Source organism: Muscardinus avellanarius (genome assembly GCF_963383645.1).
Source record: "Muscardinus avellanarius genome assembly, chromosome: 7".
Taxonomy (NCBI): Eukaryota; Metazoa; Chordata; class Mammalia; order Rodentia; family Gliridae; genus Muscardinus; species Muscardinus avellanarius.
Window position 1 is genome coordinate 102986301 of NC_137793.1, and position 16566 is coordinate 103002866.

The following is a 16566-nucleotide window of genomic DNA, read 5'->3' on the forward strand; positions in this document are numbered from 1 at the left end:
TGAGGCTGGAGGATGCGGGTTTGAGGGCAGCCTCAGCAATGTAGTGAGACTCAGCAACCTGGCGAGACCCTGTTTTAAAACAAAAAATAAAGACGGGCTGGCGGTGTAGCTTGAAGGTAGAAGTCTCTCTCTCACACACACACACACACACACACACGCACGCACGCACGCACGCACGCACACGCCCTGCTTTAAGCCCTGAGTGAGGCTTTGTCACTGTGAGCAAGTAACTAACCTTGCTTATTTTTATTTCTCATCTGCAGACTGAGGGAACGTATGGTATTTGTAGAGTTACTGAGAGGACTAAATGAGCTATGTGTATAAAGTGATTAGAACAGTGCCTTGACAGACGGCAGGTAATCAGTAAGAGTGAGTGAGTAGCAGACAAGCTAGCAGAGCAACAAGAACAAAACAACTTATTAAAGACCCAGTGAGTAATCTGTTGAATACTCTAAACATACCATCGTAGCCGCGTGTGGTGGCGCACACCTGGAATTCCAGCTTTTGGGAGGCTGAGACAGGGGATTGCAGTTCAAGGACAGCCTCAGGTACTACTTAGGCCCTTTGCAACTCAGTGAGACCCTTTTTCAAAATAAAGAATAAAAAATAGGGCTGGGGTTGTAGCTCAGAGGTAGAATGCCCCTGGGTTCCATCCCTAGTTCTGTAAAATAATGATAATAATATAATAAAAAATAAAATACTATCACATTATTTATTAGGTAATAAGATTTTCTGAAGGTGAGTTGGGACAGCTTACTTATTGTTGTTTCATTAACATAGCTATTCCTGTTTTTTCAACTGAGAAATATCGAGGGAAAGGGAGGAGTCTCTAAGAGCACACAAGTGAAGCTAAGAGACAGTGAGAGGGAATAGATTGGGTTTAGCAGTAGTGAATGCCAGAACACTATTAGTTAAGAAGGGACCGAGCTTCCTGGCTATAGGAGAAAACTAATGATCCCAAGGTCATTGGGCGTATGTTAGAAAGGTACACCGAGCACGGGCTAATCCCAAAGGAAATAGGGTGTTCAGACGTATTCCCCTCAGAGCCCCATATTAAACATAGTCACCGGTATTCTACATCTGACTTAAAGGACATAGGCGAATATGGATGTTTTAGAAGGATTTCAACCTAAAATAAATAGTGCCGTGTTAATAGATAAATGAGAGATCATTTATAAAAGTAGAAGTTTATAGGCTTCACTGTGCAGTTTGAGGTGCTTGGACTAGGGAATCTTTTTCATCCACCTTCACACATACATTGTCACCGTCTTCCAGCACTATGATGCCATAATGAGATATATCAGCCAGCCGCCTCTTCTGCTCGACGTGCACATCCACAAGCCAATGCTGAACGCTCGGACCTGGATGGATGCCCTGCTTGCCTTCTTCCCAGGCTTACAGGTGTGCAAAATGCTCGCTCCTTCCTTCCTTCCTTCCTTCCTTCCTTCCTTCCTTCCTTCCTTCCTTCCTTCCTTCCTTCCTTCCTCGCGGGCCTGGGGGGATGGAACCCAGGGGCATTCGACCTCCGAGCTACACCCCCTGTCCTATTTTTTATTCTTTATTTTGAAACAGGGTCTCACTGAGTTGCAAGGGCCTCACTAAGTAGCTGAGGCTGTCCGTGAACCGCAATCCTCTGGTCTCAGCCTCCCAAATGCTGGAATTAAAAGCGTGTGCCACCATGCCCGGCTTGCAAAGTGCTTTTTCTTAATATTAAAAGAAAATGCAGCTGGGTGTGATGTTGCACACCTGTAATCCTAGTACTTGGGAGCCTGAGATAGGAAGATAGCATGTTTGAGACCAGATTTCACAACTTAGCAAGACCCTCAATGACCTAGTAAGATCCTGTTTCAAAGTTAAAAAAAAAAAAAAAAGGGAAAAGGGCTGGGGTGTAGCTTGGAGGTAGAATGGGTTTCAACCCCAGTACCAAAAAAAAAAAAAAAAAAAAAAAAATTAAGTGCGTTTATGATCTCTAAAGTTGAATGACAAAATATAGTTTCATTCTAAAGTTATATTAATACACATAGTTCTGTTTATATAATGATTATAGATAAAAAATTAACTCATATTTTATTCATATTTTTGCTGTTTTTGACTTCTAGGTCTTAAAGGGGGATATTAGACCTGCTATTGAAACTCATGAAATGTTATATCAGGTGATTAAAAAACACAATTTTTTACCAGAGGTAAGCAAACAATCTTTGAAATTTTCATTTACATATATTATAAATTGCTAATTTAAAGGAAGCGGTATCTTCAAAATATTTGTTTTTGTTTATTTGTTTGGTGGTACTGGGGTTCCTGGAAACCTGTCTACCTCCGGGCTACACTCCCAGACCAATTTTTATACTTTTTTATTTGGAAACAGGGTCTCTTAAGCCAGTGTGGCTGGCTTCAACTTGTGGGATCCTCCTGTCTCCGCCTCCCAAGCGCGGGGATTACAAGCGTGCGCCACCGCGCCTGGCAAAATATTTGTTTTTGTAATCAATTTTTTCCTGGTTAGTTTTTTTTTTTTTTTATACAGATTTTTTTTTTGCTTTTTTTATGTATTAGTAGAAGCTTAATTTTAGGCTGATGCTAATATTTGCTAATATTTATTAATTTTATGTAAAAAACAATCTGAACTTTGTGTTTTCAACCCTTCTTAAGCCTAGCCATTACAATATTATATCTGTCTTTCTTTTTTGTGGTGTTAGGGATCAGTCCCAGTGCCTTCCACGTGCTACGCAAGTGCTTTACTGAGCTGTGCCCCTAGCCCTAGAACTCTCTCATTTTAACTTTTATGTATACCTGTACCAGCTGGGGATGTCTTGTCACCTTTATTTCCTGAGATGTGTTTGGTAAAGACTATATTCATTAAATATATGTTGGCTGGTCCCACACACTCACTGGGAATTTGGAGAATGACAAGTTTTTCTCATGTTAACTGAGATTTTTTTTTTTTTTTTTTTTTTTTTGCAGTACTGGGGATGGAACCTAGGGACATTCTACCTCCAAGCTACACCCCCAGCCCTATTATTTTATTTTTTATTTTGAAACAGTCTCACTAAGTTGTAGGTGGCCTCACTAAGTGGCTGAGTCTGCCCTTGAACTGAGATCCTCCTGTCTTAGTCTCTCAAATACTGGGATTACAAGTGTGCACCACCACTCCCAGCTGCTTCTTTCTTCCTTTCCTTTCCTTTCTTTCCTTTCCCCTCTCTTTCTTCCTTCCTTCCTTCCTTTCTTTCTTTCTTTCTTTCTTTCTTTCTTTCTTTCTTTCTTTCTTTCTTTCTTTCTTTCTTCTGTGGTACTGGGGGTGGAACCCTTCTACCTCCAGACTACACTCCCAGACCTATTTTATATTTTTACTTGGAAACAGGGTCTTTTAAGCCAGCCTTGCTGGCTTCAAACCTGAGTGGTCCTCTTGTTTCCGCCTCCCAAGCATGGGGATTACAAGTCTGCACCACCATGCCCGGCAGTTCTTTCTTTTTTTAACATGATATTATGTGTGTTGTTAGTAGTAAATATTATTACTAGATTAATAGGATAAGACTTTAACAGCATACTTTTTAGCTTTCCAGAAGTGTACCCCTATTGATTTCTAAATTTATTGGTCCTTGTTCTATCCCTGATTATTGACTGTGACTACCATCTGTGAAATGTCTAAGCATTCCCCCAACTTAGAATGCTTCCTAAAGTATTTGTTTGGGAGAATATAGTTTTATTAGCCTTCAGGTAAGTAGGACTTGGCATTGGAGAAAGTTCATATCCATGAAGAATAAAATGATGTTTCAACTAAATACATCTATTGCAAATGAAACTGTTACTTGGTTTCCATAAGGAATTTACTTCCTTTTATTTTTCTTTCTTTAAAAAACAAACAACAACAACAAAAAAAACAGCCGGCATTGTGGTGCAATCTTGTAACCCAGCTTTCAGGAAGCTGAGACCACAGGATCGCAGTTCGCGGACAGCCTCAGCTACTTAGTGAGGCCGTTTGCAGCTCAGTGAGACCCGATTTCAAAATAAAGAATAAAAAATAGGGCAGAGGGTGTAGCTTGGAGGTTGAATGCCCCTGGGTTCCATCCCCAGACCCACAAAAACAAACAAACAAACAAACAAACAAACAAACAAAAAAATACAGTTGCCTCTGTTCTTGATTAAATTTCAGAGTATTATTTAAGTAATTCTCTTGTGTCATTCCACAAATTGATTTAAAGTTGTTATAAAAGAAAAAATATGCTAAAATAAAACTAAAATAAAAACACAAATACTTTAGAATAGCTAAGAGAATACATTTTCACTGTTCTCATCACAAAAATCTGGTAAGTGTGTTTAGGTCGTGGATATATTAATCAGATTAACTTAGCCATTCCACAGTGTATACATATAGCAAAGTGCCATGTACAACATATATGGTTTTTATTTGTCAATTAAAGAAATTTAAAAGGAAATATGAGAACCGTGAAAGTAATAATTAAGAGGGAAAGGTAGAGAAAAGGAGAAAAAAGAAAACACAGTTGCCCATGGATTCCCAGGCAGAGTTGCTGGGAGGGGCACTGAGGGGAGAGACACTGGAATGATCTTGGCGGGTAGTTGTAGTTTGGGTACAATTCGGGGGTGTTGAGTAAAATAAGGGGGCGGTGGGAGCACTCAAGCAGGCACTGGTGATTTTCTTTTCCCTGAGAGGGGGTGGCAAGCCAATATGTTTGGAAGTTGGGGAACTATGAGGATCCCTGCACTAGCATTACTGAACTTCATTACTCTATTACTGAGTTTTTCTGCTTTTCCTAAGTGCCTAAATGGTTATTTAAAATAATTTGTTTAGCCAGGTATGGTGGCGCACGCTTGTAATCCCCGCGCTTGGGAGGCGGAGACAGGAGGATCGCGCAGGTTCAAAGCCAGGCGCGCTGGCTTAAGAGACCCTGTTTCCAAATAAAAATATAAAATAGGTCTGGGAGTGTTGCCCGGAGGTAGAAGGGCTTCCAGAAACCCCAGTACCACCAAAAACAAAAACAAAAACAAATAAAATAATTTGTTTAATTGGTAAAAAGAGTAGCCTTTGCCAAAATGAATTGAGATTTTAATAGTGAAAGGAGATATTTGATAGGTGAATATAATATCATGATTGATATTTTAATCTTATCTGCTTATAGCTTTGTATGTGCTACTGTATATTTTAGAACTATTTGTTTATTTTTAACCACATTTTTTGCCAATTTATATGTTGTTTTTTTCAGGCATTTACTACAGATTTCAGGGTACATTGGGCTCAACATCCTTTAAGGCCAGAATTTGCAGAAAGTACATACTTCTTATATAAAGTAAGATAATTTGCCTTTCTTTGCTTTTTAGCCTCCATTCTCTGTTGACGTTCTCACTTTTAATAATAGAAACTGGTATTTAATGTTATAATGGTTGAATATATCACAGTTTATATTCATCTAGTCCATAAAGTCATTGAAAAGGTGCAAAACTTGGCATATAAATTGTGTGCCCTTTCAAAATATTTAAGTAAACATTCCTTTAAAGAGAAGATTTATATTCTAGAGCTGCGTTCTAAAGCATGTCTCTTGCCTTTCTTCAGTCAAGGAACCTTTTTGACATTAGACATTTCACCTAAAGACTGAGGTTTAGCAGCTTCTCAGCTGTTTAAGAACCTCTGTAAAACAGACCAAGGTTCTATGTGACATGCATTCCAGGGCCCAGTACAGTGCCTGGCACCGAGTAGTACTCATTAAATACTTGGTAAATGAATGGGTGTATGATAATATATAAAACATAATATGTATACCTATATTCTCCTTTTTAATAGGCTACAGGAGACCCTTACTACCTTGAAGTAGGGAAAACACTTATTGAAAATTTAAATAAGTATGCTAGAGTGCCTTGTGGATTTGCTGCCATGAAGGATGTCCGCACTGGAAGTCACGAGGACAGGTAAAGCATTCGCTAACATCCCCTTTCTTTAGGGTAACTCTGACACAACACGAAATACAGCTACTTGTGAGGAGTCAGATGAACTTAATGTTTTTACAGAGGGTATTGGAGGATGGAAACTTTAGTTCATTGTGTTTTTTTTTTTTAACTCTCTTGAATAGACTTATTTTAAATTGTTTGAAAGGTTTATATTTTTATCATAGTGCCTAGTATGTAATAGGTACTCAAATGGTTCTTAAGCAGAGGAGTGAATGATTATTAAATATCAAAACCAGCCAGGTGTGGTGGTGCACGCTTGCAATCCCAGCGCTTGGGAGGATGAGACAGGAGGATCACAGGTTCGAAGCCAGCCTCAGCTACTTATGAGGCTTTCAGCAACTTAGTGAGACCCTGTTTTCAAATAAAATATATTAAAAAAAAGGTCTGGGAGTTTAGCCCAGAGGTAGAAAGCCCCTGGGTTCCATCCCCAGTATCATAACAAACAAACAAACAAGTAAATATCAGAACCTTGGTATTAGGAGTATTAGAATTTTCCCTTTCCCTCGTTGTTAATAGTTTTATTTTACTTATGATAGAAAGATGATGACGATGAAAGATCTGGATTATGATTCATGGCCAGTCAACGGTTCCTGTCTTCTTACTCTCTTCCCAGCTGGAGGGTGGGGAAAACCTGTGGCAGTTGTGTTTTGTTGGATTTTAGATAGATGTGGGTAACATGAAACACTCAGGCTGTGAAAAGCATGGTTTAGTCAATTTGGTATTCACTAACATGCCAGTTATTCCAAGATCATGCTGTCTCATCTCTGGATGAACAGCAAAGCAAGATAGTTCATTCGGTTATCAAATGTCCAATCATAAATCCTTACCAGGGCCTCTGTGTGCCAGCACTATACTAGTTTTTAAGGATTAAAGATAGGAAGACAGGTCCAGTCTGTCATCGAATCACTGAAGACAAGCAGATAGATGAACAGGATTTAAAAGCATGGCAGAAGTGCTCTGAAGCATACAGGGATGTGAAGTGCAAAGTGGGGCGTGATGGCAGTCACTGGGAGGCTCCTGAGTCCTGTAGGATGAGCAGAGAGTTAGGAGACGAGACTGGGAGGAGCCTCAGGCAGAGGGCCGGTCTTCCCGTGAAGCAGCACCCCTCTGCTCTTTAGTCTTCACCTAGAGGTGAACCCTCTCCTGACCAGAGCCTATGAGAAATGGGTAGGTTTCTGGACACAGGCATACAGGTAAAAGCAAGAAATGAAAGCAGACACCCCGGGTATTTGTAACTTCTCCAAACACTTTATGTATTTAACTCATTCAATCCTTGTAACAGACCTCCAAAGTATAGCTTTGCTATGATCTTCATCTTAAGATTGAAAAGACCAGCCGAGTGCAGTGGCCCACCCTGTCATCCTGGGACTCAGGAGGCTGAGACAGGAGGATCACAGGTTCAAGGCCAGCCTCAGCAACACAGACCCTGCTTCAAAATTAAAAGGGCAGAGGTGTGGCTTGGAGATAGAATGACCCAGAGTTCAATCCCCAGTACTAGAGAGAGGGAGGGAGGGAGGTGGAAGAAGGAGGAGGAGAGGAAGGGAAGGAGGGGCCAAGGTAGAGAAAATAGGGAACTTGTTTACACAGTAAGGCTAAGTCAGTTTTTTTTTTTTTTTTTGCAGTACTGGGGATGGAACCCAGGGGCATTCTACCTCCAAGCTACACCTCCAGCCCTATTTTTTATTCTTTATTTTGAGTCAGGGTCTCACTGAGTTGCAAAGGACCTCACTAAGAACTGAGGCTCTCCGTGAACCGCGATCCTCCTGTCTCAGCCTCCCAAATGCTGGGATTACAAGTGTGCGCCACCACACCCAGCAGTCTAATTCAGAATTCTAATGAAAGCACATTGGCTTCTGACAACTATGTTATATTGGCAGTTCATTCAGAGAACAATAATTAAGCACCTACTATATGCCAGGTACTTTATACTTGGTTATAGGGATGGAAAGATAATTGGAACTGGTCCCTGCCCTCCGATTACTTGTAGTTAGTGTTTGTCAAAAATAATTATAATCACATGATATGTGCTATAGTAGAAAGAGGTAACTAGCTGAGGAATTACAAAGTTACCACTCACTCTGTTTAGAGAGTTCCATTTTACAAAATTTTGAATCCTTTTTTCCCCAACCAAATATTATTCTTATGGCATTGTTTCAAGACCTCTCAGCACTTTGTTTCATTCTGATCATGCTCCAGAATGTAGCATCCCCCACAACAGCATGCCCATGGGCTGGGGATGGAGCTCGGTGGTAGAGCATCTGCCTAGCAGGTTAAGTTCCAACAACAACAACAACAACAACAACAACAACAACAACAACAACAGCTACTACTCATGTCCAGAGTTAACCAACTTGAACATAACCAGCACTCTTGCCATCTGTATTCAGGCAAGGGATGGTTAGGTGCCTGCAGTCCTGATGGACTGTGCCCTCAGCCCAGCGAGGACCACTGCTGCATCAGCTTGCTGCTCCTTGTGGGGATGTTTGACCTCTCTGCTGCTTTGGGTCCAGCGAATGACTGGGAACCACTGATGCTCATTGTACTGTATTATTACACGTGCTTTAGACTTCTTAGCTTACTTTGTTCAACTCACAGTGAGCTTGTGACTGACCCTGACCTAGCCTGCTGACAAATGGACTTCTCCATCCTGCTCTTGAGCAGCCTTTATAAAAAATTAAAAAAAGATTTTATTGTGCTGGGTGCGGTTGCACATGCTTGTAATCCCAATACTTGGGAGGCTGAGACAGGAGGATTGCTGTTTGCAGACAGCCTCAGCTACTTAGTGAGTCCCTCTGCAACTTAGGGAGACTGTTTCAAAAATAAAGAATAAAAAAAAATAGGGCTAGAGTTGTAGCTCAATATGCACCTGGGTTCCAAAACAAACAAACAAACAAAAAATATATATTTATAGCATAAACTTAAGAACTTTATATCTACTATAGACAAAAAAGAGAAGTTGAATGTCATCTCTGTAACCTAATCACAGCTAAACTACTTTTTTGGTGATCTGCAGCTTGGATAAGCAAATCTTAAATTGCTCTCATCCAAATTGTTGGGAAGAATTTTGGATGGATTCATGACCAGTGCCTTGCGGCGAGGCCCTCAAGAGCTGTTAACACCAGGCTGTGTATTTGGTGGCTCATTCCGACCTGGCACTGCCTGTCAGCTCTCTGACACCCATATATTACCCCCTCCACACACACATATGCTCTTCAAATGGAAAATATATTTTCCTAATGTCATGATTACTGAAAAGAATTTAAATGGCAAAGAAGATTATCTTTTTAAGACAGGCATTGTGGCGCAAGCTTGTAATCCCCGCACTTGGGAGGTGGAGTCAGGAGGATCGCGCAGGTTTGAAGCCAGAGACTCTGTTTCCAAATAAAAATATAAAATACGTCTGGGAGTGTAGCCTGCAGGTAGAAGGGTCCCATCCCCAGTACCACCAAAAAAAAAAAAAAGAAAAAAGAAGAGTATCTTTTTAGACACTCTCCCCTACTTGCCTAAAATGAGTTGTTAGCAGTTGGATGGTCTTTCCGCCTGTGTGCTCGCGTTTGTGTCTATCTTCATGGCTTTTAAATACAGGTCTTGATTGTGACACATAATACTCAACGTGCTCGTTTTACCCAATTCATATCTCAGTGACATACCACGTCTTACTCTTCTAATGTTTGCAAATCATGTTTTATAATTAGTTCTCAAATTTGCCCATTAACAATCTTGCTCATTAGTCTGTAGTTCACAAAATAATATTTGCTTATGATAGTTACTATCAGCCTTTCAGCAAAGGTTAAATTATGATTTGACAGGAAATGTTTTTTGTTTGTTTTTGTCTGTTTTAACAAGATTAACATCCAAAGCGGGCAAAAAATGTTTTGTTTCAAAATAAAAAAATCATTTATATGTAGGGGAAAGGAAAGCTATAGTTTTGATCTCACATATATACTAAATAGTTAACATATAGCCTCTTATCTAGTCTTTATACCGATGTTATGAGTATATTATGTTTCTTTTACAGAAGAATAAACAGAAGCCACAACTCTTACATAGTCAGTGGTCACAGAGCTAGTTAGAGGATCTGTTTCTGAAGCCCATGGTCTTTACTATTGTGTCTTTTGCCTCCAGCTCATTCTTTAGTAACTCTTTAAACTTTAATTCAGTTTAGTAAACATTGAGTGCCTACTGTGTGCCAGCAATTGTGCTTGGCCAGAGGTGTGATGCTATGCAACCTGTCCTATAAACTCTAAGTTATTTATTACTGCCAAAACCTCGGATGCTGTGGAAGATAGTACATTTGATTAAATCTGATGTTGCTATAATTTTATCTACCAGCTGTCCTTTTTTCTTGACAATTTTATTTAAACTTTTCCTTAAGATCTTATTAAAACATTATAACATTAAATCATTTGTAAAGGCACATACACTTCACTCCCATTGTTTCTCCACATTCTCTTCTTAATTGGTATATAAATATTTATAAAGTTAGTTCATATGACTGTGTTGTACATTTTCTTGTAACTTTTTATAAATGATTACCTTTGAGACCTTATTTATCATGTAAGTGGCTACATAATAAACATCATCAAAGGTGTATGACTTTAAGCAGTTCTGTTAATATTAGCTGAAGAGTCTCATGTGGTCTCACTAATTAAATTCTTCTGGGTGACCACTCTGCTGCAGATTCTCTATAAGAAGTAGAGACCTTCCCCCATTAGAGAGCCCACAGAAGAACCTGGTTTGCATTGTTGACAAGGCTGGTTTGTGTGTGTGAGGCATTCCCTCTGGTCTTTTTTATTTCTTTGCAGTATACTCAGAGGCACAGTTTTCTAAACTGTGAATTGATGGATGTATCCTATAGTTCTTTGGACATCCAAATTGGTGTAAACAGATTCATCGGCCTTGATTCTATGGCCTTCAGATAGTTGACATTTAGAGGTTTTTAATGCTCATATTTATTTGTGACTTTTTGTTTTAGAATGGATTCTTTCTTCTTGGCTGAAATGTTTAAATATCTTTATCTGTTATTTGCTGATAAAGAAGACATTATTTTTGACATAGAAGACTACATCTTTACAACAGAAGCTCATCTGTTACCCCTCTGGCTCTCTACCACAAATCAGAGCATCGCTAAAAAGAACACAGTGAGGTTTTTTTTAATGTTTTATTTTTTTTCATTTCTATATATTTGTTTTGTTTTCCAAGGAAAAAAATAGCGCGTGACTAGAATTTAATAAATATGTGTATGGTGTGAAGAAAAATACATATAATTTATTTTATTTTATTGCATCCTTTGTACACTTTGTCTCATAAAATGTTTCTTTTTTAATAAATCATAATGTTAAGTAAAATAGTTATTTTTTATTTACATGATGTTCTTTTATATTGTAGACCTCAGAATATACAGAACTGGATGACAGCAATTTTGATTGGACTTGTCCAAACACTCAGATTCTCTTCCCAAATGATCCGCTGTATGCCCAGAGCATTCGCGAGCCCTTGAAAAACGTGGTGGATAAGAGTTGTCCTAGAGGCATCATCAGAGTGTAAGATATATCGTTGTTTTACTTGTTGATATCAATTATTAGTAAATGATAGAGCATAAGGAACACACACCAGTAGTCAAGAAGACATTTACTTAGACCAAAAATACTGAGGTATGAAGTTATCAGTGATTAGAAATTATTAGTAAGGTTTATTTTGCAGTAATATCTTTTTTTTATTATGAAGGTTTTCAATATATCTTCTTTTTTAATTTATTTATTTTTGGTGGTACTGGGGTTCCTGGAAGCCCTTCTACCTCCGGGCTACACTCCCAGACCTATTTTTTATACTTTTTTATTTGGAAACAGGGTCTCCTAAGCCAGCGTGCACGACTGGCTTCGAACCTGCGCGATCCTCCTGTCTTTGCCTCCCAAGCGTGCACCACCACGCCCAGCTAATATATCTTCTTTTAATAAACTAATAATGGTGGCAGCATTTAAAAGTTTTTAATTTCTGTAGCTCATTTTTATGCAGGATAGTTTTATCAAATATATGTATAAGAAAATATTTTTCTTTATTTTATAGTTTTTTGGTAGTGGAAGAATAGGAATTTTTGTTTTTATTTATGGAGGTGCTACTTATTTTTGGTTGAATTTTTTTCTGGCTTAATGAGTTATATTAAGTCAGTTACATTAGAAAGGCCATTAGAAGGAAGTAAAAAATAAAAAAAATTAAGTGAGCATTATCATTCCTATGACAAGTATTGTTTTGCTTTTAAAATATTTGAAGAAAGAGCCAGGCGTGGTGGTGCACACTTGTAATCCCTGCGCTTGGGAGGTGGAGACAGGAGGATCACGCAGGTTCGAAGCCAGAGAGACCCTGTTTCCAAATTAAAAAAATAGGTCTGGGAGTATAGTGCGGAGGTAGAAGGGTTCCATCCTCGGTACCACCCAAAAAAAAAAAAAAAAAAAAAAAAAATATATATATATATATATATATATATACACACACACACACACACACACACACACATACATACATACATATATATATTAGAAGAAAAACCTGTGTTTTTACAGAAAGATACCAATTGTAAATCTTTAAGCAAATCTCTTCTGTACTTTCAAATAGTTACAGTACTAATACTGCCTTATATAGATGACATATGTACTTTTATAGCTGAAAAATATATTTGAAAGCTGTACCACTTACTAATAACCTAAGTTACATGTAAAAAATAACTGCTTCCAGTTATTACAGATTCACTAGTTCTAGCAATTTTGCAAATATCTTTGGCTTACCTATACTAGTCAGTAATTTTAACTTGTAGGTTTTTAAGCCTTGCTTATCATTACTTTTAGCAGAGAGGAGAGTTTCCGGAGTGGAGCTAAACCCCCTCTGAGAGCCAGAGATTTCATGGCCACTAACCCTGAGCATTTAGAAATACTGAAGAAGATGGGGGTGAGTCTGATTCACCTCAAAGATGGGAGAGTCCAGTTGGTCCAACATGCAATCCAAGTAAGACTTTGCTATACTAATTAGACCCTTGTCTCTTCTCTGCCCTTTTGGGTCTCCTTAGCTTGAATAAGATAATGGCATTTGGCTTGTTAAAACTTTAAAGCTTTTAAATTAGGACTTTAGGACTTGGAAGTGTTTTGAAAAGTCATCTAATTCAGCCTCTTCATAGTGTAAGTGAATTAAATCAGGCTGGATAATTTGCTTATGTTAATGTAGTCAGATATAATACTCCAATATAATTTTCTGTTTCTGTTCATTGTTTTTCCACTGTACTTTTAGCTAGAGCATAACTTTTAAGATTTATTAATTTCTTTTAATATTTATATCTCAGTGTTTTACATTATATTAGTTCCCAAAGAGCTACTGAATCTAAGCAATTTATTCACCATAGAAATAAAAATTTACGTGTATTTATGCCTAGGAAAGGGGAAATTTTTGTTGATTTTTACTTTAAAAGTGTTCATAACATGAGACATTTATATTATGCAAAGCTACGTAGTTTACTAAGTGACTTCAACCTAGAACCATATTTAGGTATCCTTAATCCCAAATTCAGCCTCCCCTTAACCTCAAATGTTTCTCAGATTTTTGTCTTATCTATATTCTTGCCATATCTGTCCTCCATTAAAGAGCATTCCTCCTCCTTTCTGTTTTACTCACTCTCCCTAGCGGTGAAACTGGCCACCAGTGATGTGATTGCCACCAAATAGCCTCTTGATTCTTAAAAGGATTTAACTTTTTTTTTTTTTAACTATTCACTGATCTCTTAAGCGGTTTTCTTTTTTGGCTTCCTGGACATTCCAGCAACTTAGTTGTTTGTTTGTTTACTTCTCTGTTCAGTGCTTTGTAGATCCCATTACAGCTCTCCTCCTTGACACCCCCATCAGCATAGGCACCCCCTACGAATCTGGATGACATTCTTTTCTTTTTATCCTCTTCTTCAGCATCTTCCTTATTTCTACAAGCTCAGGTATGATCTTCATACAGATAACTTCTTAGACCTATGTATGTAACCTTGATAACTAATTATAATCCTCAACCTAACTTTAGTTACCTGTTATAAAGTTCTGCGTCCCAGTCTCAGTCTGTCCAAACATGAATTATCTTTCCTTTTTTACTCTCTTCCTACCCCCACCTCAACACATTCTTTCTTTTTTTGTTCTCCTTGTCAACAGACCCTCTCATCCTTCTCTAAGTCATCAGTCCTGGAAACTTTAGAATGGGTTTGAACTCTTACTCTCCACTCTTCTTTATCTTTTGACTCCCATCAGTTCCTCTTGATTTTTTTTTTGGTAAAGTGTCAAGAATTCATCCTCTTTTTCTAGGATAGGCATTCTTCAACTATTTTCTTGGTTAAGATTCAATTCAGGTATTATTGTAAAGCTTTCTCAGATAAACAGGAAGGGATAAATGAATGATGTGTGCTTGTATGTCACTACCATCTTGTACCCCTTTAAGGTGTACGACTGCAATGTACCAATAAAAGAATGAAAAAAAAACACAAGAAAAATTAGTTGTTTCCTTATCTGTGGTCTTATTTTACTTCCTTGTTTGGACATTTTGTTATAGTTAATTTTGCATGTCTTTCCCTCTTAGAAGCAAACTTGACTTGCGCGTGCCTAGGCGACTGCTGGGATAGAATAAGTGCCTGGTACACGTGCTTTGAATGTACTGGTTCGCAATTTGGAGGAGGGTCAGATATGAAGTTTATTTCCTCAAAGGGGGAGCTTGTGGGGAAAACAAGCCATTTGTCCATTTGGGCATGAAGTTTATTTCTTCCAAGGGGGAACTTGTGGGGAAAACAAGCCATTTGTCCACTTGGGCATTTGGCAGAAGTCCAGTTCTCAGTCTGCATCAAAAGTTTTTTATAGAACGAAAGAGACATGGGTAAAAGTTAAGATAAGTGGTTTTAGGAGGTATAATTTCTGGGTGTAATATTTTGGGGATGAGTATGGCCAGGAATATTTACTAGGGATGTCAGCTAAGAGAGATTTTGAGAAGACAGCTATGGTATGAGGCCTTTAGGAGATTAAAATATGGTGTATGTTCTCAGGAAAGAAGGATAAAATGAGTCTGTTTCTTCCACAGGCTGCTAGCTCAATTGATGCTGAAGATGGATTAAGGTTCATGCAGGAGATGATTGAATTGTCAAGTCAGCAACAAAAAGAACAGCAGCTACCTCCACGAGCTGTGCAAATTGTTTCGCACCCATTTTTTGGCAGGGTTGTTTTGACTGCTGGACCAGCTCAGTTTGGGCCAGATCTGTCTAAACACAAAGAGGTATGTCTACTTACAGTAGGCTCGTTGAAACTAAATTTTAAATATGAAATATTATCTAATTTCTTTATCACTAATTTAGTAATTTTCATTTACTTAAAAAACCTAGAGGGCTGAGGATATAGCTCAGTGGTAGAATCCTTGCTTATCAAATACACAAGGCCTTGGGTAAGATTCCAGCATCAAAACAAGATTATACTATATGAAAAAGAAAAATAAATAAAACCTAGGGGCTAACTGGGCATGGTGGAACACGCTTGTAATCCTAGTACTTGGGAGGCTGAGACAGGAGGATTGCAGGTTTGTGGCCAGCCTCAGCTACTTAGTGAGGCACTCTGCAACTTAGACCCTGTTTCAAAATAAGGAATAAAAAATAGGTATGGAGTATAGCTCAGAGGTAGAATGCCCCTGAATTCAGTCCCCAGTTCCACAAAACAAAACAAAACCTAGGGAATGGGGGCGTAGCTCACTGGTAGAGCATGTAAGTTTAGCATGGAAAGGGCCCTGGGTCCATCCCCAGCACTCAGAAAACTACAAAGCAAGGTGAAATATGGTTCAGAGTCTCTCTGACTTCTTGGTCTTTTCTCTAATTTAGTACCTTTTATGTAAAAATGATATTTAGACTTTCTAATAACTATTAGAACCTTTCTTTGGACAGAATCCTAACTCAGGAGCTCAATGTAGAAAAGAGCCCAGAGCAAAGCTGCTCTGGCTAAAGTGGAGAGCATGGGTCCCTGAGACCCCGAGCAAAGCTGGAGCACTATTCTAGTCCTTCAGGAAGCGAAGACCTGCCTAGCTGGACAGTTCACAAGTTTATCGCACCCCACTGTGCTGACAACCTGCAAAACTTTATTATTCCAAACTTATACTTTTTCTTAATAACATCTTTTTAAAGTGTGTAGAAGATTTATAGATTGTCCCATTCATTTATTCAACAATTATTAATTGCTTGCTATATGCCAATTTATAAAACCAATAAAGAAACATGTTCTCATGTATTTTACATTTTTAGGAGAGCAAAGGATATAAAGATATCTTTAAAATGATCAATTCTCTAATGAATTTAAATTTTAGAAAGAGTTGCTTATATTAAATCCTTTTTTTCTTCTTTCAAAAAATTTTCAGGTTAACAATAATGATTTAAAAATTACTCCCAACTGATTATAGGTGGCACATGCCTGTATTTCCAGTACTTAGAGGCTGAGACATTACAAGTTTGAGGATTACAAGTTTGAGGGCAGCCTCAGCAATTTAGCAAGACTGTTCCAAAAAATAAACAAATAGGCTGGGGATTTGGCTCAGAGGTAGAATGCCCCTAGGTTCAATCCACAGTAC

At 38.3% G+C, this 16566-nt stretch overlaps 1 protein-coding gene across 4 annotated transcripts in view; it reads left to right on the top strand.

Moving 5' to 3' along the window:
* Positions 1 to 16566, top strand: part of EDEM3 (ER degradation enhancing alpha-mannosidase like protein 3) — a gene marked incomplete at both ends in the record, with an annotated part of 66827 nt that overhangs the window by 37152 nt on the left and 13109 nt on the right. For 2 of the 4 annotated variants that reach the window (XM_080698998.1, XM_080698999.1), the window contains 8 exons: positions 1276 to 1401; positions 2100 to 2183; positions 5217 to 5300; positions 5792 to 5916; positions 10931 to 11096; positions 11344 to 11498; positions 12801 to 12954; positions 15043 to 15234. In XM_080698998.1, coding sequence (XP_080555124.1) covers positions 1276 to 1401; positions 2100 to 2183; positions 5217 to 5300; positions 5792 to 5916; positions 10931 to 11096; positions 11344 to 11498; positions 12801 to 12954; positions 15043 to 15234 — 1086 coding nt within the window. Of the gene's footprint in view, positions 1 to 1275; positions 1402 to 2099; positions 2184 to 5216; positions 5301 to 5791; positions 5917 to 10930; positions 11097 to 11343; positions 11499 to 12797; positions 12955 to 15042; positions 15235 to 16566 lie in introns of all 4 variants that reach the window. The other 2 variants (XM_080699001.1, XM_080699000.1) reach the window with 2 other exon arrangements.